The 25,003-nt window shown below is 42.6% G+C and overlaps 1 protein-coding gene across 18 annotated transcripts in view; it reads right to left on the bottom strand.

The window, feature by feature from the left end:
- The window catches only part of CSNK1G1 (casein kinase 1 gamma 1), a 258,268-nt gene that overhangs the window by 60,523 nt on the left and 172,742 nt on the right, over positions 1–25,003 (bottom strand). For all 18 annotated transcript variants that reach the window (XM_073363225.1, XM_073363224.1, XM_073363223.1 and 15 more), the window contains 2 exons: positions 10,258–10,492; positions 4,725–4,810 (listed from right to left, as the gene is read on the bottom strand). In XM_073363225.1, the coding sequence (XP_073219326.1) occupies positions 4,725–4,810; positions 10,258–10,492 (321 nt within the window). The remainder of the gene's footprint in view (positions 1–4,724; positions 4,811–10,257; positions 10,493–25,003) is intronic.

The raw sequence follows: 25,003 nt of genomic DNA on the forward strand, positions 1-25,003 counted from the left end.
GAAAGTAATAAGCCATTGGAACAACTTACCAAGGGTCATTGGGGATTCTCCATCGCTGACAATGTTTAAATCAAGACTAGATGTTTTTTGAAAAGATCTGCTCTTCAGAAGGAATTATTTTGGGGAGTTCTATGGCCTGTTACATAGGAAGTCACACTAGATGATTACAGTGGACCCCCTTCTGGCCTTAGAATCTATAACTATGAAAAATACCTTAGCTGAGTGCCTGAGTTTGTGTTACAGGTTTTAACAAATTTTAACCCAAAGAGTTTAACTAAGCATCCTCTAATTGCTAGGAAAGCAGTAGCTCAAGTTTCAGCTCAGTACTTTTCCCCTAAACCTCTATCCGGTCTTCCATTGCGTCTCCAGCAGAAGTAGGGAAGTTGAGAAGTGATATTCCTGATATTTCTCAGGCAAGAAAAAACTTGAGGCTCTTGACATTACATCATAAAGGAGCACTAATTTTTCCCCTTTTAATTTAAGAATTAAATGTAAAAATTATAACAATATCAAAGATTCATGATTAAGACCACAGAAAGTCAGGCAATTAAAAACTTCATTTTCTGATAGCCTCATAAGTACTTATTGGTATTCTTGCTCAAATGTGTCACTTAAGATAGCGTGACCTCTTGGTCCAATATTGGCAGTTAGCCAATATTCAGAGTCTTGCCAGGTTGTTTCAGTTAGGAAGATAAATTGATTATATAAGTCAGATATTTCTCTGGGGAAATTGTGTTTACGAAGAATGTACCCAAAGTTCTGTTTTCCTGAACAAAGTAGGAACAAACTGAGTTTCCTTGTCCATAATCCCCAAGCTTGCATTTCCAGAGAGTCCTGTGACCCAAGGAGCTCTGTTTCTGTTCCCTCTCAGGGCCATGCTCATGACGGTTTCTCTCAGTGTTTACTAGTTTTCTGTCTCAGACACACACTGTTGAAACAAATCAGTGTCAAAGCCCCTGCATTTGCAAATGGTCTCCAGGGAAACCCCATAGGCAACATGACTTAGCTTCTGCTCCTGCCCTGACAGGATAGTCACTGCCTTGGATGGTAGCTTCATTTGTTTCAACTATCACTACACAAAGAGGCATTTAGTTGCTGCTTCTTTTAGACTGATTGAAGGGTTCTTATTATACCCATTGACATGATTGATGGCAGTCATTAACACCTTCCAACATAACTTTACTACTTTTTGTTACATATTTAAGGAAAACAAGAACACAAAATAGTATACAAGTAAGATGCAACTGAGTTAATTTTGCTAGTGCAGCAGTTCTCAACCTGAATCCCGCCATCCCATGGGGGTTGAACTCTCAGCTGCCCTGGAATTACACTGCCCCATGGGGGCGAAAGCCCAGCTGCCCTGGAACCCTGCCATGCCACATAGGCTGAAGCCAAAGCCTGAGCAACTTCGCTCTGCAGGGCCCCCTGTGGCACAAAGCCTCAGGCAATTGCCCTGCTTGCTACCCCGCAACGTTGGCTCTAGCTTTCATATGCAGAAAAACAGTAGTTGTGTCACAGGTGGGCTGTGGAGTTTAGCATGTTTGGGGTAGGAGGTTCAGAGAAAAAAAAAAAGGTGGAGAACCCCTGTGCTACTAGACATGAGCTCTAGAAATTCCATTGTGTGTTCCATTTTTGTGTCTCAGTGGATTTGCTATACAAATAGTGATCGAATTCTCAGTTTACAAGAATTTCCTAATTGCTAGCACTGCAAATTCAAACTGGAACCTAAGTGCAAAGAATTATTATTTCTGGCTCACACATCTCCACTCAAAAGCTTCTACAATATGGTCCTCATTTACCATATCTAACCCTGTCTACAGCAGGATTTCAAAGGTGTAAATGAGAAAAGATTTTTGCCCCTGTAATTGGAATTTAGTTAACGATTGTGCTGTTCAGTACAGAATCCAACTCACTCTCCCAAAGTGATATTGGTTCTGCAGTGCTAACAAGATAAATAGTATATTTCTTTTTATTACTTAAATCAGAAGAGCTGGCTGAATACACAAGGGTCTGAGTAAGATGTTTTATGCAGTTACGTTTCAAAGTAGAATTGTTTACTTTTCAAAGTAGAATTGTGTTTTTAAAAAAATAACAATGGGGAGTCCTTGTGGCACCTTAGAGACTAATTAATTTATTTGGGCATAAGCTTTTGTGGGCTAAAACCCACTTCATCAGATGCATGGAGTGGAAAATACAGTAGGCAGGTATAAATACACAGCACATGAAAAGATGGGAGTTGCCTTACTAAGTGCGGGGGTGGGTGGGTGGGTTGGGGACAGTGCTAATGAGCCATTTCAATTAAGGTGGAAGTGGCCTCTTCTCAACAGTTGACAAGAAGGGGTGAATACCAAGGGAGGGGGAAAAATCACTTTTGTAGTGCAAATGAAGCCAGTGCAATCAAGGTGGCCCATTTCAAACAGTTGACAGGATGTGAGCATCAGCAGAGGGATACTCACACTTTGTCAATTGGCCACCTTGATTGCATTGGCCTCATTTGCACTACAAAAGTGATGATTTCCCACCCCCCTTGGTATTCACCCCTTCTTGTCAACTGTTGAGAAGAGACCACTTTCACCTTAATTGAATTGGCTCATTAACACTGACCCCCCACTTGGTAAGGCAACTCCCATCTTTTCATGTGCTGTGTATTTATACCTGCCTACTTGTATATTCCACTCCATGCATCTGATGAAGTGGGTTTTAGCCCACAAAAGCTTATGCCCAAATAAATTAGTTAGTCTCTAAGGTGCCACAAGGACTCCTCATTGTTTTTACTGATACATACTAACATGGCTACCATTCTGAAACCTGTGTTTTAAAAGTAATCAGTAAATTTGAAATCTCATCTTTTCAAAAAAAGCTTTAAAAGTAGATTCAGATACCACATCTGCGTCTCTCTCTCTCCTTTGTTGCTCTCTGAAGGAGTCTCAAAAAATTGGAGAAAGTGACAATATGCAAAATGCTATTAAATTAACAAAGAAAACAAACTCAAAACAGAGGAAGAGAGGTCACTTATACATTCATAGATATTAAGGTCAGAAGGGACCATTATGATCATCTTAATCTGACCACCTGCACAATGCAGGCCACAGAATCTCACCCACCCACTCCTGAAATAAACCTCTCACTTATGTCTGAGCTATTGAAGTCCTCAAATCATGGTTTAAAGACTTGAAGGTGCAGAGAATCCTCCAGCGAGTAACCTGTGCCCCATGCTACAGAGGAAGGCGAAAAAAACCCCAGGGCCCTGGAGGAAAATTCCTTCCTGACCCCAAATATAGCGATCAGCTGAACTCTGAGCATGTGGGCAAGATTCACCAGCCAGATACCTAGGAAAGAATTCTCTGTAGTAACTCAGATCCCCCCCATCTAACATCCCATCGCGTCTATTTATCATGAATAGTTAAAGATCAATTAATTGCCAAAATCATGTTATCCCATCATACCATCTCCTCCATAAACTTATCGAGTTTAATCTTGAAGCCAGATAGGTCTTTTGCCCCCACTGCTTCCCTTGGAAGGCTGTTTCAGAACTTCACTCCTCTGATGGTTAGAAACCTTCATGTAATTTCAAGTCTAAACTTCCCGATGGCCAGTTTATATCCATTTATTCTTGTGTCCACAGTGGTACTGAGCTTAAATAATTCCTCTCCCTCTCTGGTATTAACTGTGGCTCTCTGAGGGTGTCCTATGCACATTCACACTCTGCCCACCTTCCTCTTTTCCTTCATAAATGCGTCACTCTGAGGAACTGAAGTGGCCCTTCTCAAGAACAGGAATAAACAGAAATACGAAGAGAGCACCCTGCAGAAACATTTCCCCCTCTAGTCTTTCAGTTGTAGTAGCCTTTTTTGTTTATAAAAGAAAAATAAGTTTGCAGCACTTAAAGGCTGTGTCAACAGTATTAATAAACTCCTTGCTTAGGAACTAATGCACTGGTGTAGCTTATGAGCGCTGATCATTTTAACAGTAGAGTCTGAGGCAGGTCTACGAACCTATATCAGTGTAACTGTCACTCAGGGGTATGAAAAATTAATCCCTGAGCAATGTAGCTATACTGAACTAACCCCCTCTCCCCCATATTGACAATGCTATGTCTATATAGCTATTGCCTCTCGGGGAGGTGGATTAATTTTGTCGATGGCAGAAGCTCACCCATTGGCACAGGAGGCTTTCACTAAAGCATTACAGTAGTGCAGCTGCGTGGGTACTGCTGTAGCACATGAAGACAAGCCCTAAGTTCCTTGAAGCAACTATTGCATATGTAGTATCAAACTCTGCACTGAGGAAGAACTTCAACTGAAGTCAATAAGAGTTTGTCTGAGAAAGTAGCGTAGGATGTGGCCCTTAACCATGTAACTGTAGCCTTAATTTTTAGTGCCCATGTTTCATGTGCTGCTTTCAAACAGTCATAGCTGTCAAATCATATCCCAAAGGTTTTACACACACAGACACTAGTTCATAATGAGATAATTACATCTTTGCAAAGCTTCAATCTTTGGTCATTTTTACTATGTCCACGTGTGGTTAGTTTTGTTTTTTTTATTTTAAGCACACACAGCTGGAAGGGTCTTCCCACCCACTTCCTGGATCTCAAAGAAAATGGAAATTTTGTTCAAATTTTCCTAAAAAGATTCCAGCAGAGAAGAAGAATGAAAAATGTGAGGCCAAGAAAGTAGATTTTGCTGTCTAAAATTCACTAAGTGATACATTTTAACATATACCTTGAGCCCTTGCCAGGGCAGACTGCCTCGAAGGAAATACATGAACATGTGGCCAAGGGCTTCCAAGTCATCTCGCCGACTTTGCTCTGAAAGGCACAAGAGACTACATGTTATTGCTTCAGCTACTGAAGTAAAACTAACTGGTTCAGCAACCAGATTTATTTCTGAAATCTATTACATGAAAAGTCTATTTACTTATCTTTCCATATGCACAAAAGTTATTATAGCTCAGATCATCCTCTTGTATAAGAATACCTAAAACTGGCCAAAGCAAATAAATGCCAAATTAAAAAAAAAGAAAAAAATCAGCTAGCTGTAACTGGCCTACGCAAAGGCTGGACATGCTGTACAATAGAGAATGTTTAAATTCTTATGTTACTCAGATCAAAATGGAGGATTAAAGTAGCAATAGTACAAGAGTAAAACAGTCCCTAAACTGTGATCTCAAGAGTGATGGTGGTCTGAAGCATTTGATGACCATCCTGTAGAGACTGGATAGGTCACATGTTGCTGGCTCTTTTCCAACTGTTTTTATAGCTCATTACATCACAGCAATTAAAAAGAAATACTTCCCCGTTTCTTTTCCTTACAAGTGTTTGCTGCAGTTGCCACAAAGATGTTATATGATTGTTAATGGGAGAGAAGGTGGTCCATATGATCACAGGTGAGACGGGATGTGTCCAGAAGATAATCCATTAAGATGCGGGCCTACATTATGAAAGTTCAAGAACCGATGCAATAGAGGACACCAATCCTAAGTATTTCATTTATTAGTTCAGATACAAATGGAGCTTTTTCCTTGTATCGTTCAATATGACCCAAAATGCTTGATTTCAAGTTTTCAAAGCTAGGAAACCCCAGCTTCAATATGTTTGATTTCTAGTTTATGATGTTTTAGAAAAAGTTCTGAACTCTGTTTAAGATGCAGTTTATGGATCAACCTGCTGTCCCCAGGAATTAAAAAACTGAAGTTAAGCTAGGTTACAGACTAGTCTGCCATTACTTCCATCTGCAGGCAGCTCACACATTCAGAGCCAGGCATGTGGAGCAAATCCAGTCATCCAACCCACATGTAGAAACACAATATGCTTAAAGAGCTGTCCCTGTGCTGTGTAATTTGCATGAAGAGGAGCAAGCAGTCCTTTGCACAGCATGATGTGTCTTGGAAACTACCTAGCAAATGTAGCTCTCAAAATAGTATGTGAAGAGGAGAGGCTAAAAAGGCAACTACTGCATATTACTGATGTAGCTGTAAATAGGAAGGATACAACTCTTAATTCAATGGGGAAAATAATTACAATATGGATACAGTTATCAGCAAGAGAGTCAGGATCTTTGACCTTGGAAAAGGACTGGTAAAATGCCATAGTCAGTTTGATTAGAGTAATAATGCTCAGCATTAAATCATTAACAAGAAATTGGCAATGATGATCTAGGGAGGACTTTGATTATACACTCTCCCCACCTTTATGCAGGAGGAAACTTCATCTGGGCCAAATTCACTAGCAAGACACCACTCATACTGTGGCTTCCTGCAATGCCTCCAACCTATTACAAGAGTCTCAATTGCTACATCTTCCTGTAACAATAGGCCCCTCTTAAGTAGTTAGGATGATAGATGCACTGCACAAGGTCTTAACATGTTGTCTAAACTAGGTGGAACAACTATCCACATAAGACAATAAGGGCCCAACAGCACCTTCCCAAAATTAAAAACATCTTAGAAATAACTATACTTTCCAAAAGCAAGGCCTTTAAAGTAAGCTAGAAAAGCTGCAATGAAAATAAATCCATTGCATACAGAAAGTACATGGTATAATTAATAATTTAAAATATAAAAACAAGTACTATTCTCCTTTTGGGACTTGAGTGACTTGGTGCAAAAATAGTTTTGAAGACCATAGTTAAATCACCCAAACTTTTAAAAACATTTCCTTTCACATCCTGCATACTTACAAATCAGTGTTCATCAACAATTAGGGTGACCAGACAGCAAATGTGAAAAATTGGGATGGGGGTGGGAGGTAATAAGAGCCTATATAAGAAAAAGACCCCAAAATCGGGACTGTCCCTATACAATCGGGACATCTGGTCACCCTATCAACAATAAAAATCAAGGTTATTCACCAGTTAGTGGAGTTTGAGAACAGCCTCTGCACATTCCCAGTTGTAGGATCAAGGAATCATAGAATCATAGAATATCAGGGTTGGAAGGGACCCCAGAAGGTCATCTAGTCCAACCCCCTGCTCAAAGCAGGACCAATTCCCAGTTAAATCATCCCAGCCAGGGCTTTGTCAAGCCTGACCTTAAAAACCTCTAAGGAAGGAGATTCTACCACCTCCCTAGGTAACGCATTCCAGTGTTTCACCACCCTCTTAGTGAAAGTTTTTCCTAATATCCAATCTAAACCTCTCCCACTGCAACTTGAGACCATTACTCCTTGTCCTGTCCTCTTCTACCAATGAGAATAGTCTAGAACCATCCTCTCTGGAACCCCCTTTCAGGTAATTGAAAGCAGCTATCAAATCCCCCCTCATTCTTCTCTTCTGCAGGCTAAACAATCCCAGCTCCCTCAGCCTCTCCTCATAACTCATGTGTTCCAGTCCCCTAATCATTTTTGTTGCCCTTCGCTGGACTCTCTCCAATTTATCCACATCCTTCTTGAAGTGTGGGGCCCAAAACTGGACACAGTACTCCAGATGAGGCCTCACCAATGTCGAATAGAGGGGGACGATCACGTCCCTCGATCTGCTCGCTATGCCCCTACTTATACATCCCAAAATGCCATTGGCCTTCTTGGCAACAAGGGCACACTGCTGACTCATATCCAGCTTCTCGTCCACTGTCACCCCTAGGTCCTTTTCCGCAGAACTGCTACCTAGCCATTCGGTCCCTAGTCTGTAGCTGTGCATTGGGTTCTTCTGTCCTAAGTGCAGGACCCTGCACTTATCCTTATTGAACCTCATCAGATTTCTTTTGGCCCAATCCTCCAATTTGTCTAGGTCTTTCTGTATCCTATCCCTCCCCTCCAGCGTACCTACCACTCCTCCCAGTTTAGTATCATCCGCAAATTTGCTGAGAGTGCAATCCACACCATCCTCCAGATCATTTATGAAGATATTGAACAAAACCGGCCCCAGGACCGACCCTTGGGGCACTCCACTTGATACCGGCTGCCAACTAGATATGGAGCCATTGATCACTACCCGTTGAGCCCGACAATCTAGCCAGCTTTCTACCCACCTTGTAGTGCATTCATCCAGCCCATACTTCCTTAACTTGCTGACAAGAATACTGTGGGAGACCATGTCAAAAGCTTTGCTAAAGTCAAGAAACAATACATCCACTGCTTTCCCTTCATCCACAGAACCAGTACTCTCATGCAAGTGCTTCAGGATTGATTCTTTGAGGACCTGCCCCATGATTTTTCCAGGGACTGAAGTGAGGCTGACTGGCCTGTAGTTCCCAGGATCCTCCTTCTTCCCTTTTTTAAAGATTGGCACTACATTAGCCTTTTTCCAGTCATCCGGGACTTCCCCCGTTCGCCACGAGTTTTCAAAGATAATGGCCAATGGCTCTGCAATCACAGCCGCCAATTCCTTCAGCACTCTCGGATGCAACTCGTCCGGCCCCATGGACTTGTGCACGTCCAGCTTTTCTAAATAGTCCCTAACCACCTCTATCTCCACAGAGGGCTGGCCATCTCTTCCCCATTTTGTGATGCCCAGCGCAGCAGTCTGGGAGCTGACCTTGTTAGTGAAAACAGAGGCAAAAAAAGCATTGAGTACATTAGCTTTTTCCACATCCTCTGTCACTAGGTTGCCTCCCTCATTCAGTAAGGGGCCCACACATTCCTTGGCTTTCTTCTTGTTGCCAACATACCTGAAGAAACCCTTCTTGTTACTCTTGACATCTCTGGCTAGCTGCAGCTCCAGGTGCGATTTGGCCCTCCTGATAACATTCCTACATGCCCGAGCAATATTTTTATACTCTTCCCTGGTCATATGTCCAACCTTCCACTTCTTGTAAGCTTCTTTTTTATGTTTAAGATCCGCTAGGATTTCACCATTAAGCCAAGCTGGTCGCCTGCCATATTTACTATTCTTTCGACTCATCGGGATGGTTTGTCCCTGTAACCTCAACAGGGATTCCTTGAAATACAGCCAGCTCTCCTGGACTCCTTTCCCCTTCAAGTTAGTCCCCCAGGGGATCCTGGCCATCCGTTCCCTGAGGGAGTCGAAGTCTGCTTTCCTGAAGTCCAGGGTCCATATCCTGCTGCTTACCTTTCTTCCCTGCGTCAGGATCCTGAACTCAACCAACTCATGGTCACTGCCTCCCAGATTCCCATCCACTTTTGCTTCCCCCACTAATTCTACCCGGTTTGTGAGCAGCAGGTCAAGAAAAGCGCCCCCCCTAGTTGGCTCCTCTAGCACTTGCGCCAGGAAATTGTCCCCTACGCTTTCCAAAAACTTCCTGTACCATCAGCTTTCTACCTCTTCTAAAGAGCAGCATCCATGGGGACTATTCACACTCCCTGTCCCGCCTACCTCCTTGTGAACATTTTTGAGGCTATAAAATAGGAGAGTGAGGAGGGATTGGCCCAAACAGACACCACTCTCCAGAAGCTTCCAAAAGGAGTGTATTTGCCTTGATCTCATAAATGGGAACGTAGAGAGGCCACTCACAAAATATTCCATTAACCTAAAAGTTTAAGTGAACACAAATATTTAGTAAAATGGAGTTGATCTGGAACTTCAAAAGCAATTGCTTTCAAGTTTAGAACAGCAACATTTTAGTCACTTAGGGCAAAGAAGTTTCTTTCTCCTAAGATATTAAAATCAGGTAAAGCGAAGTGATGCTTTGTTAAATGTAGTGGAAACCAGAGCAAGGTGTTCTCCTACTTTAGCTGCTATTTGGAGGAGGCATGTGATGGGCTAGATAATTTAACAGTCCCAACATGCTGCCTGCCAGCTGTTCCAACTTTCTCTGAGACCGGCAAGTGTTTAGAGCAAGATTCTTGTTTCCCTGGCTGAAGGGACAACCCTCTTATCATGGAAGGTTGAAGCAGGGGCCGAGGAGAATGAGATTCTGTAAAATGAAGTCAAGGAAATGTAAAATATTTAGGAAAATTATGAAAATTCAGTTATCCCCTTCTACCAACAGTACACAAAGTGACGGACTGATTCAGCAACCACTGAAAATGGAAGGCTCTGGGCAAAACTGAACAAATACACAGAACTGTGCAGCAGAAGAGAACTGCTGCTTTAAATGTTTATATAAAATAATTACTCAAACCTCCCCTTCCACCAGTGCAGAACTGTTCCCTTCTGTATATTCTCCTGCATTATTCCTTGCCTAGTTTTAAAAGAAGAGACCATCATGATAAATGCATATAATATTTAATAGTTTAGAGATGGCTTGACTGGTACTGGAACACCATGGGCCAATCTATAGTTGGAGCTCTAAAGGAGAATGTAATGCTCTTATTAAAAAGAGTACAAAGCATAGTAAGTTAGCATAAAGCGAACAAACCTTTGCCAAGATGTGTATTGATGGACATATATCTTGCTGTTCCAGTTAGGCTCTTGTGTTCCCTGTAAGGTATGTGTTTTTTGGTTTCAGGATCAATGTACTCCTTGGCCAATCCAAAGTCGATGATGTGAATGACGTGTTCTTTCTTATTGCCTTGCCGGCCAATAAGGAAATTCTCTGGCTTGACATCTCGGTAAATGAGGTTCTTTGAATGCACATATTCCATTCGAGATATCTGCAGAAGTATGAGACAAATGTTATTCATATCCAGTACACTAATCACACTTTGGTGCTAATGGCCCATTAATACTTTGTATTAACACAGCCATTCACACCCAGTGATCTCAAAGTGTTTTGCAAATACAATACACACATAAGGAATGGAATTTTACAAATAGGGAAACTGAGGCAGAGATTACATGACTTACCCTAGGTTAGAGAGTCATATACAGAGCAGAGAACTGTACCCAGAATTCTTGACTCCCAGACCCCTGCTCTAAACACTACATTATACTCCCTCTATTTTATGTGAAGGAATGAAATATGTAAAAATATTCAGAGGTGATTTTTTTTAAATACACATAATCAACAGAGCATAACTCTTGGAATGATTCCATGGAGGACTAAAACAAATAGCCAGACATTTTTGCATTGATTTTTAAAAACACTTCCAAACCCAGATTACTGAGAATTGTCGCTCTTTTTGCCTCGCTTTACTGCTCCTACTCTCACCAATCTCCTCCCTCATCCCATATGCTGCCTCAGACCATGCCAAGTTCTTAAGGGGAAAAAAAGTCTCCTATGTAACAGCACTAAGAATAATAATGACTTAGTCATGTCGGCTGTCAATAATTAGAAATAGCAAGGAAACTTTCAGATAATCAATGAATTAAAGTGTTATTACTGCCCAATCCTACTCTTATGCTGGCACTACTCCTGAAAAAGGCTTAAAATCCTTTACACTTCCACATTCCATATATGGCCCAAGATTTCCAATGCTGCCGTAAGCAGCTGTTTTTCTTTAGGGTTTGTCTTCACTGCAGAGTTAGCTTGAGGCATAAAATTCTGATGTTGCCTACAACCCGACTCCTATCCACTCACAAGCTTGAGTAAAGGTGTTTAAAACTCAAGAGAGCTAGCCCATCAGAAGAGTGTGGGTTTGAGCCTGAGTGCTGCTGATGCTTCAGCTAGTGATGCAGTGGGGATGCAGGTACTCTGTGCAGCTAATCCAATCACTATGTGCAGCTGAGCGTTTTGCAGTGCAACTGCTCTCAGCATAGTCTATACTACAAACATAGGTCAACTTAAGTTGCCTTGTGTTGACCCGTTTCAGCATGTCTCCACTCAAATGTGACGTAAGTCCCCTGATAGAGCAATGCAGTAAAACTACCTCCCTGAATGACGTGGAGGCATGGTCAGTCTATTGAGGTCAACACAGTGAGTGTAGATGTGTGAGCCACCACCTTTTGAAGCCCTTTAAAAATATTTTTGAAAGGCCTTTTCCTGATTGCCCAGCTTGGCAAGCATACCTAGCAGCTCTTCCTTGTGATGTGCAACTCCACAACTCACCAGGCCAGCTCCACACACTAGACACTCCCTGGTGTAGACAGGAGGTATTGGATCTCCTGGGCCTGGGCGGAGAAGATGCTATGCAAGCACAGCTATGGACCAGCCGAAGAAACATGGACATCCATGAACAGATTGCATGGGGATATAGGCAAAAGGGTAGGCCAGGGATCAGCCACGCTGCTGCATGAAAGCGAAGGAACTGCACCAGGCATATCACAAGGCCAGGGAAGCCAACAACCTGTCTCGTGCCAAGCTGCAGACCTGCTGCTTTGACAAGCTACATGCCATACTTGGCACAGACCATACCAGCATCCCGAAAGGCACCATGGATACCTCAGAGGAGCCTGAGACAAGAGATCCCTGATGTGAACAGTGAGGAGGAGGAGGAAGATGACGGGGGGTGGAAAGGGGAAATGTGGTTGGGAGAGGTGTCCAGTCATGCCACAAGTCAGGACCTGTTTGAGACTCCACCACTGTCTACCCAATCCCACTGAGCATGGCAAGCCCAATAAAGGAGAAGACACCTCAGGAAAGTGTGTGCATGCATTTTTCCTTACAATGTTTAAATGTAAAGATGGCGTCCATCCCATCCCCAAGTTTACAAGACACAGGTATCAACTTTTAATTGTTTTACTCGTACGAGAAAAGGGAGCAGCACAACAAACTGAGGCAGAGTGATGGAGAATCCACTATGACCCACAGTAAATTCTTCCAGCGGTTAATTCCCCTTACTGTCAAAAATTTACACCCCATCTCTGTTCTGAGTTTGTCTAGCTTCAACTTTCAGCCATATCTTTCTCTGCTTGATTGAAGAACCTATTATTACGTATTTGTTCCCCGTGTAGGTTCTTAGATTGTAACCATCACCCCTAAACCTTTCCTATGCCACTCCAGTATTAATTCTGCTGGCATCATTGCGGTACACAGCATGGCAGCATGAGGACCAGGTCTGTACCCAGACGCTTGCAGTGTCTGTTCCCTTGCCACCTCTGTTACCCTCATGAGACTGATATCACATAGGGTCACCTTGGGGAGACAGCGGAAATTTTCATTACAAGTGCTCGTACCGCAAACAATAGAGCATGTGATCCCCACCCATAGTGATATCCGGGTCTCTCAACCATGGCTTCCCCTAACATGCCGCTGGTTTGGGTGGCAGGGATCAGTGTTGACCTCAGAATCTGCAAGTCCAGGGTGACTGCTACCAGCAGCATGAAGGGTGTGTGTGCTTTTCCTGTGTTCTCTTGTCATCGCAGCCCAAATCCCGGAGCCGCTGTGGACGAAGACTGCACATTGGAAGGCTTTACGCTGGTCCCCAGTCTCTATGCACTGGCCATGTTGCTAAGGGGAGAGGGTATTGCCCACCTGTGCTCCTGATGTGGGTTGCCCACAAGTTGCAGCACAAGGTCCATTGCCCATGCCACCAGGTCATACTCACCATCGCCGGAACAGCAAACCAGGTCACTGAATAGCTAGGGATACTGATTATGTTCTGGCTTGCATGTCAGTGTAATAAGGGGAGTGATTTTTAAAGAGCAACTTGGTACTAGACCCCCGGTATGCACTGACAATGGTTGCTTGTGCTTTGCATGCCTTACAGTGGAAAGCTTGGCCTGCAACACAGCCCCCAGACCGGTGGAGAAGCTACAGCAGATTAGAAGACAGAAAAAGAGAATGCATGATGACATGTTCAGCAAGTTGATAATACCTCTGGGAGAGCTGACACTGAGCTAAGAGCCTGGAGGATTTCATTGTCTGAAAAAATGGACATGGAAAGCAGGAGAGCATCCCAGGAGTATGAGCATGCTGTTCAGGATAAGATGCTCTGGATTATGAAAGAGCCATCAGACATGTTGAGACATCTGGTTCAGTTTCAAGAAAAACAGCTTGAGGCTAGACTCCATCTGCAGCCCCTGCAGAACAGCCTGCAAACATCACCCTGTTCCCAATCCCCGCCCCCATCCCCCCTAAATGTTCCAGGAGGCAGGGGGAGGAGGTGCAGTATCCCTTTCACTCAACATTGGGGGAGGATATTAAGAACAAAAGGTGGCCATTCAAAGACCTTTGATGGGCAAGATTTCTGTGCTTACAGATAAGCTGACTTGGTTTCTCCTCTCTCAATTTTATCACACTGTTTCCCCAAGGTTAAATTATTTTCGTGGTCTTTCAGTTTGTTTGTGCAATAAAAGTCAATGTTTCAAGAATTAAACACTCTTTATTTATTCCAAGCATGGAGGTTGGGGGGGGGGAGGTGGGCAGGCAGGCAGGCAGAAGGGAGGTATAGGGAAACTGAAGCAATGGTGGGGATAGTTTGTGTGATGGGCTCCCCCCGGTGTGCCACCTGGACCTGGGGTACCACTGAGCCTTCTGACCTACCACCCTGGGCTCCCTCTCACACTGTGCTGCTGTGACAAGCTGCAAAGCCCTCCAGCCTGCAATTTACCAGCATTCACACAGGTAGGGACTCACCCAGCTGCAGTTACACACAGGCTCTCTAACCACCAGCTTCCCAGCCTAGGGCCCCAGAGCAGTACGATCCTGCCCTGGTCAAATCTGGCCAGTATATGGGTTTACTATCCAGTCCGCCTCTCCCTCAATGTGAAGAGAACAATGCACACTTGTGGTAACCAAGCAGAATTTCTTCCTCAAGCACTCCAGTCAAAACTCACTGGTTTGGATTAAAACATAAAATAAGTTTATTAACCAAAAAAGGTAGATTTTAAGTGATTATAAGTGATAAGAAACAGACCAAAACAGATTACCCAGTAAATAAACCACACACAAACCAAGTATAAAATACTAGAAAGATAGGGTATGAACTAGCAGATTCTCACCCTGAGAGATGATACAAGCAGGCTGCAGATTCTTAAGGGGCAAGCTGCATTTGCTTTACAGCTTGGAACCCCTAGATCTTTCATACACAGGCTAGAAATCCCTTTAGCCTGGATCCAGCACTTCCCCCAGTTCAGTCTGTTCCTCAGGTGTTTCAAGTTGTCTTCTTGTGTGGGGAGTGAAGAACCACAGATGATGTCACTTCCTGCCTTATACAACTTTAGCATATGACGGGAACCCTTTGTTTCAAAGCTTGGTTCCCAGACTGGTTTGTGGAAAATACTGACATCCCAAGATGGAGTCCAGCATCATGTGTCCTGGACACATCCTTGTAGAGTCATAGCAGCCATTACTTACAGGCTTTCTGGAGTGTTCTCCAAGTGGGAGATAAACTTCTTGTAAGGCTTATTGTTTTCCCTAATGGGTCATCGCCCTGAATAAGCCCTTGCCAACCAGCTATCTAGACTGAAAGCATCTTGTCTAGTGGGCATTACCCAGGTGTAACTACATTTGAAGTACAGATACATAGTCAGTATTTATAAGTTCAAATACAAAAATGATACCTGCATAATAGAATAATCATATTCAGCAAATCTTAACTCTTTCAATGACACCTCACATGACTTATCTTGTACAAAATGCATCATAATTATGCCATAATCCTATCATATTGTCATCACTGTGAAGAACATGGGGTGCAGTGTTACAGTATGGGAAGGCACAATGCAGATAAGGGGCGCACATTACTGTGGCTCATTACTGGAATAAGTTTTCAAAGCCTCCCGGAGATTTAGAGCTCCTCGCGGGGCTTTTCTTAATGCCCTGTTATCTGGCTGATCAAAATTAGTTGCCAGGCCATCCGCCTCCACGCCCTACCCTTGCAGAAACTTCTCTCCCTTTGCCTAATAGATACTATGGAGCACACAGCCGGCAGTGGTAACAATGGTGATATTGCCTTCACTGATGTCTAACCTAGTAATCAAATTGCACCAGCAACCCTTTAAACATCCAAAGGCACATTCCACCACCATTCTGCACGTGCTCAGCCTATTGTTGAACTGTTCCTTACTGGTGTCCAGGTGGCCAGTGTACAGCTTCATGATCCATGGGAGCAAGGGGTAGACTGGATCTCCAGGATCACTATTGGCATTTCTACATCATCAAAGGTTATTTTGCAAACGGGAAAGGAAGTCCCTTATTGAACCTTTCAGACCTATGCTCCTAAAGATGTGTGCATCATGCCCCTTACCTGATCATCCAATGTTCATACCGGTGAAATGCCCCTTGTGATCCACCAGTGCTTTCAATACCATCGAGAAGTACCCCTTCCGGTTTATATACTTTTTGGCGAGGTGCTCTGGTGCCAAGATAGGAATATGTGCATCATCTATTGCCCCACCACAGTTAGGGAACACCATTGCAGCAAAACCACCCGCTACGTCCTGCACATTTCCAAGCTTCACTACCCTTCTTAGCAGAAGTGGAGCAACGGCCCTGCAAACGTGGATCATAACTCTTACGGTGGATTTACCAACTCCGAATTTATTCCCCACTGACCGGTAGCAGTCTGGCATTGCAAGCTTCTACAGAGCTATCGCCACTCATTTCTCCACTGTCAGAGCAGGTCTCATTTTAGTGTTGCTGTGCTTCAGGGCTGGGAAAAGCTCTGCACAAAGTTCCAGGAAAATGGCCTTCGGCATTCAAAAGTTCGTCTGTAGCCACTGCTCATCATTCCATAACTACATAATGATGCGATCCCACAAGTCAGTGCTTGTTTCCTGGGACCAGAAAGAACGCTTCACCATGGTCAGTTGCTGTGTGACTGCCAGCAGCAACTGAGAATTGTTTTGTTCTATGGCTTGCAGTAGGGCTGCTTGAAGGACATCACAATGTTCCACACAGCGGGTCCTGTCTTGGCTCTGGAAATACTGCAGGATAAGGCACGAGGTGTTTGTAATGCTCACAAGAGTGCACAGCTGAACGGGGTCCATGCTTCTAGAGCTACGAAGTATGCGCAGCTAAGCCAGGCTTTTGAAAAAAAAGGGACAAAAAAGTTTGGGTTGTTTTCCGTTGATATCAGGGTAGGGAGGGAGAGAAGGAGGGAGAAAACGGCATCATGGGAGGTCGAAGCCATGTTCCCATTTCACTCTGCAACAATGTTTTGGTCCCATGAGGCACTGCAAGCCCTACATAAAATCCCATTTGGCTAGTTGCATTATGGGATAGCTACCCACAATGCACTGCTCTCTGCATTAATGCAAGTGCTGCTAGTGAAGACACACTCCACTGACACAATGTGTGTGGGTTGGACATGCCCGACCAACTTAATTACCACGGCAGTTGGATGTCATCTTAAATTAAGTTGACTTAACTTTGTAGTGTAGACATGCCCTAAAAAACTATTATATGCCACAGGCAAAGAACAAGAGGGACTGAGGTGCAACAGTGTCTGAGGCCCCTGCAATAACAGCGAATTAAGAGATATATACCCAAATGATCCTCTCAAGTGACTTCCATCTCATGCTGCAGAGGAAGGCAACTTCCCCTAAGGTCACTATCAATTTGACCTGGGAAAAAATTCCTTCCCAACCCCACATATGGCAAGCAGTTAGACCTTAAACATATGAGCAAAAACCAGCCAACCAAGAACCTCAGAGAAAGAATGCTCGGTGCCACCTCAGAGCCCTGGCCCGCCCTGCCCAGTGTTCCATCTCCAGCTGTGGCCATCTTTGATACTTCAGAGGAAGGGGTGGGGGTTGGAGACACACCCAGAATACAATGTGGAGAAACAAATTCCTGTCTGACCTCTGGCAGGTGACTGGCTGAAGATGAGAGATGAGATTTTAGGAATATCAGACATGAGCCAGAAGGGCTCCCCACCATCACGATAACCACGTCATACAAGCCCACTCAGCACTCTTTCAAATCTAATAGTTTGCCCTACAACTCCTATTGGGAGGCTTTTCTAGAACCTCTCTTCTCTGATGGTTAAAAATATTGTAATTTCCAGCCTAAATTTGTTCATGGCCAGTTGTAAAGAACTTCCTCCCTGGTGTTTACCCCCAATATATTTTTAGAGATTAACCTTATCCTCTCAGCCTTTGTTTTGCTAGACTAAACAAGTCAAGCTCTTTTAGTCTCCTAGACACTCCATTCCCCTGATCATCCCAGTAGCTCTTCTCTGTACCTCTTCCACTTGAAATTCATCTTTTTTTTAACATGGGTGACCAGAATTGTACACAGTATGCCAGAGGAGATCTTACCAGTGCCTTGTAAAATGTCATTAATACTTAGGAACATAAAACCATAAGAACCGCCATACTGGATCAGACCAATGGTCCACATAGCCCAGTATCCTGTCTTCCAACAGTAGCCAATGCCAGGTGCTTCAGAGGGAATGAACAGAACAGGGCAACTATCGACTGATCCATCCCCAGTCCCAGCATCTGGCAGTCAGAGGCTTAGGAACACCCAAAGTATGGAGTTGCATCCCTGATCATGTTGGCTAACAGTCACTGATGGACCTATCCTGCATAAAAACATAACTTTTTTTTAAAAACTTAATTATAATTCCTGATTCTGATGTACTTAAATTTTTGCTGTTAGTTTGAGAGTCTTTTGCTAGTTACTTTTCAAATTCTTTTTTTTGGCCTACCTAACTGATAGCATTCACAGGACCAGCCTATGGTGCATTCTACGGGCATATGGAATTCCTTTCCATATAATCAATGTCATCAAAAGCTTCTATTTCAACTTTACATGCAGTGTTGATCACAGTGAGCTCAGTTTTGAAGTCAAAACAATGTATGTCAGGGGTGTGTCATGTCTGCAATCCTCTTCAACATTGCCATCAACTGGGTAATGCAGCGTACAACAGAAGACATGCCAAGAGGCATTAAATGGATACTCTTCTCATTCCTTGAAGACCTAGACTTCGCAGATGATGTCTCTCTATCACAAACCCAACACCATATACAAGAAAAAACAACTTGATTCAAAGCATTCAGCCAGCAAATTGGACTGAAAATCAACCGCAATAAGACAGATATCATGACCTTTAATATAGCCTCACCATCACCAGTACGGAGAGAGGATGTTCTCACCAATGTAGAAACATTCACATACTTGGGCAGCATCATCAGCCAGGATGGTGGAACAAGCCAGGACATCCGTAACAAAATCAATAAAGCCAGGAACACCTTCAGGAGCTTAAATACAGTCTGGAAATCATCAAAATACTACCCCAAACCAAACTCATGATTTATCAGAGCTGCATACTTTCAACACAGAGCTGCATACTTTCAACACTACTTTAAAGTGCAGAATGCTGGGAAATGAGGAAGTAGGACATGACCAAACTGTCTTCATTCCATACAATCTGATTCAGAAAAATCCTCCACATCTTTTGGCCCAGAACAATCTCAAACAAGATCTATTGACACACTGCAGCCAAGAGGATCTGAGCACCATCATTGCCAGGAGGCGTTGGAGATGGATCGATCATGTGCTTCAGATGGAAACTGATTCCATCACCAGAGTAGCAATAAGAGAACACAGGAAGGCAAGTGAAAACAAGGCCATCCAAAACCAACATGGTGAAGAGCTGTGGAAGCCGACCTGAAAAACCTGGGGCACAGCTGGGGAACCATTGAAAGACTTGCCAGAAACAGACAGAAGGGGAGGAGCCTCATCACAGCCCTAAATGCCAGAGGCATAATAGGAACATGATGATGATGAATTATAGTTTTACACTTGATTTGCCAGCGTTTATATGCTCCTTTCTACTTTCCTCAGTAGGATCTGACTTCCAATTTTTACAGAATACCCTTTTGCCTCTAACTGCTTCTTTTACCTTGTTGGTTAGCCATTGTGACACTTTTTTGTTCCTCTTATTATGTTTTTTAATTTGGGGTATACATTTGATTTGAGTCTCTATTATGATGTTTTTAAAAAAGTTTCCATGCAGCTTCCAAGCATGCCACTTTTGTGACTGTACCTTTTAATTTACATTTAACTAGCTTCCTCATTTGTGTGTAGTTCCCCTTTCTATAGTTAAATATACTGTGGTGGGCTTCTTTGGTATCTCCCCCCACAAAAGGATGTTACATTTTATTACGTTATGGTCACTGTTACTGAGTGATTCAGCTATATTCACCTCTTGGATCAGATCCTGTGCTCCACTTATGACTAAATCAAGAATTGCCTCTCCCCTTGTGGGTACCAGGACCAACCACTCCAAGAAGCAGTCATTTATGATGTCTAGAAACTTCTCTACACCCTGTCCTGAGGTGACACTTATCCAGTCAATATGGGAATAGTTGAAATATTTCTCTATTTTTACTGGAAATGCCTTACCTGATGCATTTTAGGATCACATTTGCCTTTTTCGTAGCTCAGTCATCTTGTGATTAACCAACACACCTCAGTCTCTCACCTCCTGTGTCGCTCCCAACTGATGATACTCCAGTATATAGCATAAATTCTTATTAGACCTTCAGTGCATGACCTTGCATTTTAAATTCCATCCCGTTTCTGTTACTCCAGTTTTCAAGGTCATCCAGTTCTTCCTACATAATATTCTGATGTTTCTCTGTATTGACAATGTCTCCCAACGTTGTAACATGAATAAGTTTCATTAACACACTTCTACTTTCGTGCCAAGGTTAGTAACAGAAATATTAAATAAATCTGTCCCTAGATTGATCCTTGAGGAACTTCACTAATAACCTCCCTTCAGTCTCTCTGCTCACCTTTCAGAGCAACTGGTTGCTTTCTTCCCTTTAACCAAATCCTTACCTACCGTGTTAGTCTGTATTTGCAAAAAGAAAAGGAGTACTTGTGGCACCTTAGAGACTAACCAATTTATTTGAGCATAAGCTTTCGTGAGCTACAGCTCATGCATCCGATGAAGTGAGCTGTAGCTCACAAAAGCTTATGCTCAAATAAATTGGTTAGTCTCTAAGGTGCCACAAGTACTCCTTTTCTCCTTACCTACCTTACAATTCTTGACGAATCCCCATCTTCTCTAATTTTACAGCGTCAAATGCTTTACTGAAGTCCTAGTATATTAGATCTGCTGCATTTCCCTTGCCTAAAAAAAAAATCACTTATCTTCTTAAAGAAGAATATCATGTTAGTCTGGCATGATCTACCTTTGGTGAACGCAAATGGATTACATCTGCTTTTCCAATTACCTGTGAATTTAATCTGTCCTTCAAAATTTGTTCTAAAAGACTAATGTGTTTCCCCCTTCCAGTGTCGTGAGGATCTCCAGAATGGATCTGCTTGCTCATACCACTATGGCGTACACAGAATCAATATGGAAAGCAGTTCACAAAGATCATACTGTTGGAACTGCAGTACTGGACCTTAACAACTTGAGTAGATCCAGGACTCAGGGGGTACAGAACCACTAGACAAGTGACAGTTGATCTTCATGCTGGCTGGATCCCAGCCAACGTGATCCCTTCTTGGCAACTGTGGTTAGCAGTTATTCCTGTATGGCTGTCAAAATTGGATCCAAATGCTAACACTGGATTCATGTTTGACTGTTAGATCCAGCTGCAAGTTGGTTTCTGCCTCTGGATTCAGATCCAAATGTGTCAACTATGGATCCAACTTGGCTGTGGTTTCTGGATCTCGTGACCCCTGCATCCATGCTCTGCAGCCTCAGGTCAACACTTGGCTGAAGGATCTGAGTTCTGAAGATCCAGATCCAATGTCCAGAGAGATGGTTTAGGCACATAACTTACTCTCCTAGGTCACCTTGAACAGACCAGGGGACCTTATCCCTAAACCAAGCTCTATTTAAAGATCCCTAAACCAAGCTCTATTTACAGACTGCCAGAGTTAGTTGACCAGGCCTAGGGAGCCTCCATCATCAGTAGGGGGGGCCTGCGGCAGCCCTCCTACCCTTAAGTGCAGACAAAGCCTATGCCAGTCAGGCATCTCCTCTTTACTTTTAGAAGAAAAATGTGACTGAAAAAACTAACAAGCTATAAACAAAATTTGCCCCAAAAGAGAAGAAATAGAAATAAGAAAAACTGATGAGGAAAGCACTGAGGATGGTGTGTGCAATCTAAGCTCACTGGACTGTCAGAAGTTAGAAGGAACTGAAGGGTGGTTGGGCCACTCTTCATTTTATACTCTTGGAGCCATCCAGGATAAAAGGGGAAAGGATAGGCAAGTGGACCCGAAAGACACTGTTTTCTAGATGATTCTAGGAGCTCAAAGCGTGAGTGCCTTGATCTCATAAATGGCAATACGCAGATGCCATGCAAAGAACTCATTTCTACATGCTGAAACTTTTTTTAGTTTTCTTTTAAAAAGTAATTTAATACACACAGAGAAAAAAAATCTTTTAAATCAGATTGTTTTATAGTTAACAATCATTATTAAATAATTATGGTATGATGCATAACACAACAGATGTTCCACATTTCAGCCATTTGTCACACATCTCAATCATTTGTTTCACACAGTGGTAGGTTTGAAGATCAAAAGGTATGTTTGGAATACGTTCAACCTGGAAAAGTGTCCCTTTAAAAGGGACTGGAGAGCTGGCTAACCCCCAGACAAAGTAAGATTTAAAATGCAGTATGAGTACTTTGTCTTTACTACTAGGATAGGTCATTTATTGGGATGGTCAACTTTAAAAGAAAAAGAAAAAAAAAGGATGCCGAGCTGATGCTCAAATGAAAACCAGTACTACCTTCTTCAATTTATTTTTTAAAAAGTACTTTCACAGCAAGATGTGTAGGTGGAGACAAAGTGGGAGTTTGGAAAGATCAAACATTTTTTAGATTATGTAGTCACTGAATTAATGCACTCCAGCAGCATTGTAAGATACTGATCTGGCTCCTTTACATCCAGAGTCCATGAAGTGCAAGGGAGGGAAGATAGAAAAAGCAGTAGAATTTCTTTTATAGTTCCAATTCTTTAGTCCTATAAACTGGAAGGCTCCATGTTCAGCTATCATCCACTCTCCACTTCTACACCATGCCAGGAGACAGTTATTGCAACAAACTTATCTAGTCCACATAAGCCAAGGCAGATTTTCCAAATCACAGGGTTTTTAATTAACACAGTAGTTGTCCTTTATAGGATGCCCAGTATTCCACTACCACCTCACTAATAGTTGTGTAACCCTCCAGCAGAGTGTATGTTGTCTCTCCTGTATGGGCTGGTCCATACAGAGAAAACAGCATGCTTCTCCACTCCGGTTACTTCTATATTTTCCAGGATACTGGACTATATGGACCTTCGGTCTAATCCAGTATGGCTATACCCATGTCTTTATAGCTGAAGCAGAGGAGACCTGTGTTGTCGATATGAAGGTTCTGAGTTCAATGCGCTGATGACCTCTGGACGCAAAAAAAAAAAAAAAAAAAAAAAAAGTATGTATGTGTAAGCATTAGTGCTAGCATCCAGGAGTAATTGTTGGACTGATTTTATATCATAAAGCATTGTATTTAGAAGTGAATTTGGAAGTTGTGTTATATCGGTTTTATTGTATGTTTAGCATTTGTATTTTGGTTAATAGGAGCTGTCCCTTTAAGAATCGGATGGGGCACTTTACTCTAGTGTGAGTGACAGCAACATGTGGGAGATTTTGTTTGTGTCCAGAGAATGGAAGACCGTGCCTGTTTAAGCGCCAAAAGATCACAGCTTGATTTAGTAAGCGTTACTTTCTAGAAAGCAATCGCTCTTCTCAAAGGTGTATCATTAGTGTTTGTGGGAGATGATATGCCGCAGGGCATTGCTAATGAAGTACACAGTCCGATTTGTAGTTCACCTGTTTGAATCCAGATCAGCTCAACAGGTATTAAAAGCCGTTCTTATGTGATGGATGTTTGGTGACCCCTATATGAAATGGGTTCAGTGGGTACATGTCATGTTTCCGCATCAATATCTCACCACTATGATTTGCATTAGATTGCAATCTCTGAGGCAAGGGCTGTCTCCTCTTTGTCCAGTACCCAACACAATGGGGACCTGATCTTGGTTGGCTTCTCTAGCAAGAATGTTAACAACAAAGACTAAAATCGCATTACTCATGATTCAGTTGATAGCTTGACAATGCTGTAGTCACACACCTTGGGGTGGGCAGGGTAGGTCAAAAATCAGAATACAGACCACATGCATGATCTGATCATTTTAAATAATTGCAATCTGTTGGGATCTGACTTATGGTTTGTGAATTTTGGGACTGGCAATACTTAAGAAGCCATTTTAAACTTTAAAACTTTGCCTCACTTCAGGAATGTTGTTTCCTTGAAGTAAATTATCTTGGGATTCTGTTGCAGCGGTGGCCAGGAGAATGCTATGTCAGCTTGATATTGTTAAGGGGACAATATAAAGCATCCATGATGAAGGAGTTATTCAGGATTTATATACTTATAAAATTCTCAGTGGGAAAGGAAGGGAGAAAACTGCTTCAACACACACATTTATTACACTACTTTTAAGGGTGTATTATAGTAAGAAAAAAAAGCCCCTAAGATTCCATCTCATTGTATATGAGTGTAAATTGGAGACGGCAAAGACATTAAGACCCACCTAGTTAATCTTCCTGCCAAGGCAGGATTATTTCCTATCATGTAGTCTAATTTTAAATGTTCTAAACAAGAGGCTTTCATCTCTTCCCTAGAGATTCTATACAACAATTTAATAGGTCTCATTGCCAGGAAGATTTTCATGATATAGAGTTTAACAATTACTTTGTAATTTCTCCCATTACTCCTAATTACATTCCTTGAATAACTCATTCCTTTCCCTTTTCGTTGTTTATTCCCTTCACATATCTATAAATCTAAGTCCCCCATTCTAGCCCCTAGCTGTTTCTTAGCCAAGCTATATGTACTTAGCTCTTCATATTTATTCATAGAACAAATTTATTTTTAAATATGTCACAGGAAGTATTAAGTTGATCCCTTGGCATGAAAAACAAGATGCTGAAGCTTTCTGTCAGTTTGTAACTTGCTGCACGTGCACCAAAGAGCCTGAGATGTGTCTGTCACAGTGATTAGTCCTGCTGATCTAGATGAGAGTGCAAAGTAAGGGGACCATTATAGGAACCATCTGGGTTGCTCTTGGACTCTCAGGCCAACCCTGCAGATCAAACTGCTGAGAACAGTGGGTGAAATTGGAAAAGAAAACATAGCTCAGGAGAAAAGGGACCAGACTCTCCTGAAGAAAATGGTACTACCATTTGTAATGTAGATGGTGGTATGGCCAAACTGCTAGGCTAAAACTGCTAGGTTCTCTTTCACAGCTGTAACCTATTTGTGCTATACAAACAAGAATGGATCTGGTAAGTTCAGCCATGATCATAGTTACTATGGTA

The sequence above is a fragment of the Lepidochelys kempii genome, chromosome 10, assembly GCF_965140265.1.
Source record: "Lepidochelys kempii isolate rLepKem1 chromosome 10, rLepKem1.hap2, whole genome shotgun sequence".
Taxonomy (NCBI): Eukaryota; Metazoa; Chordata; order Testudines; family Cheloniidae; genus Lepidochelys; species Lepidochelys kempii.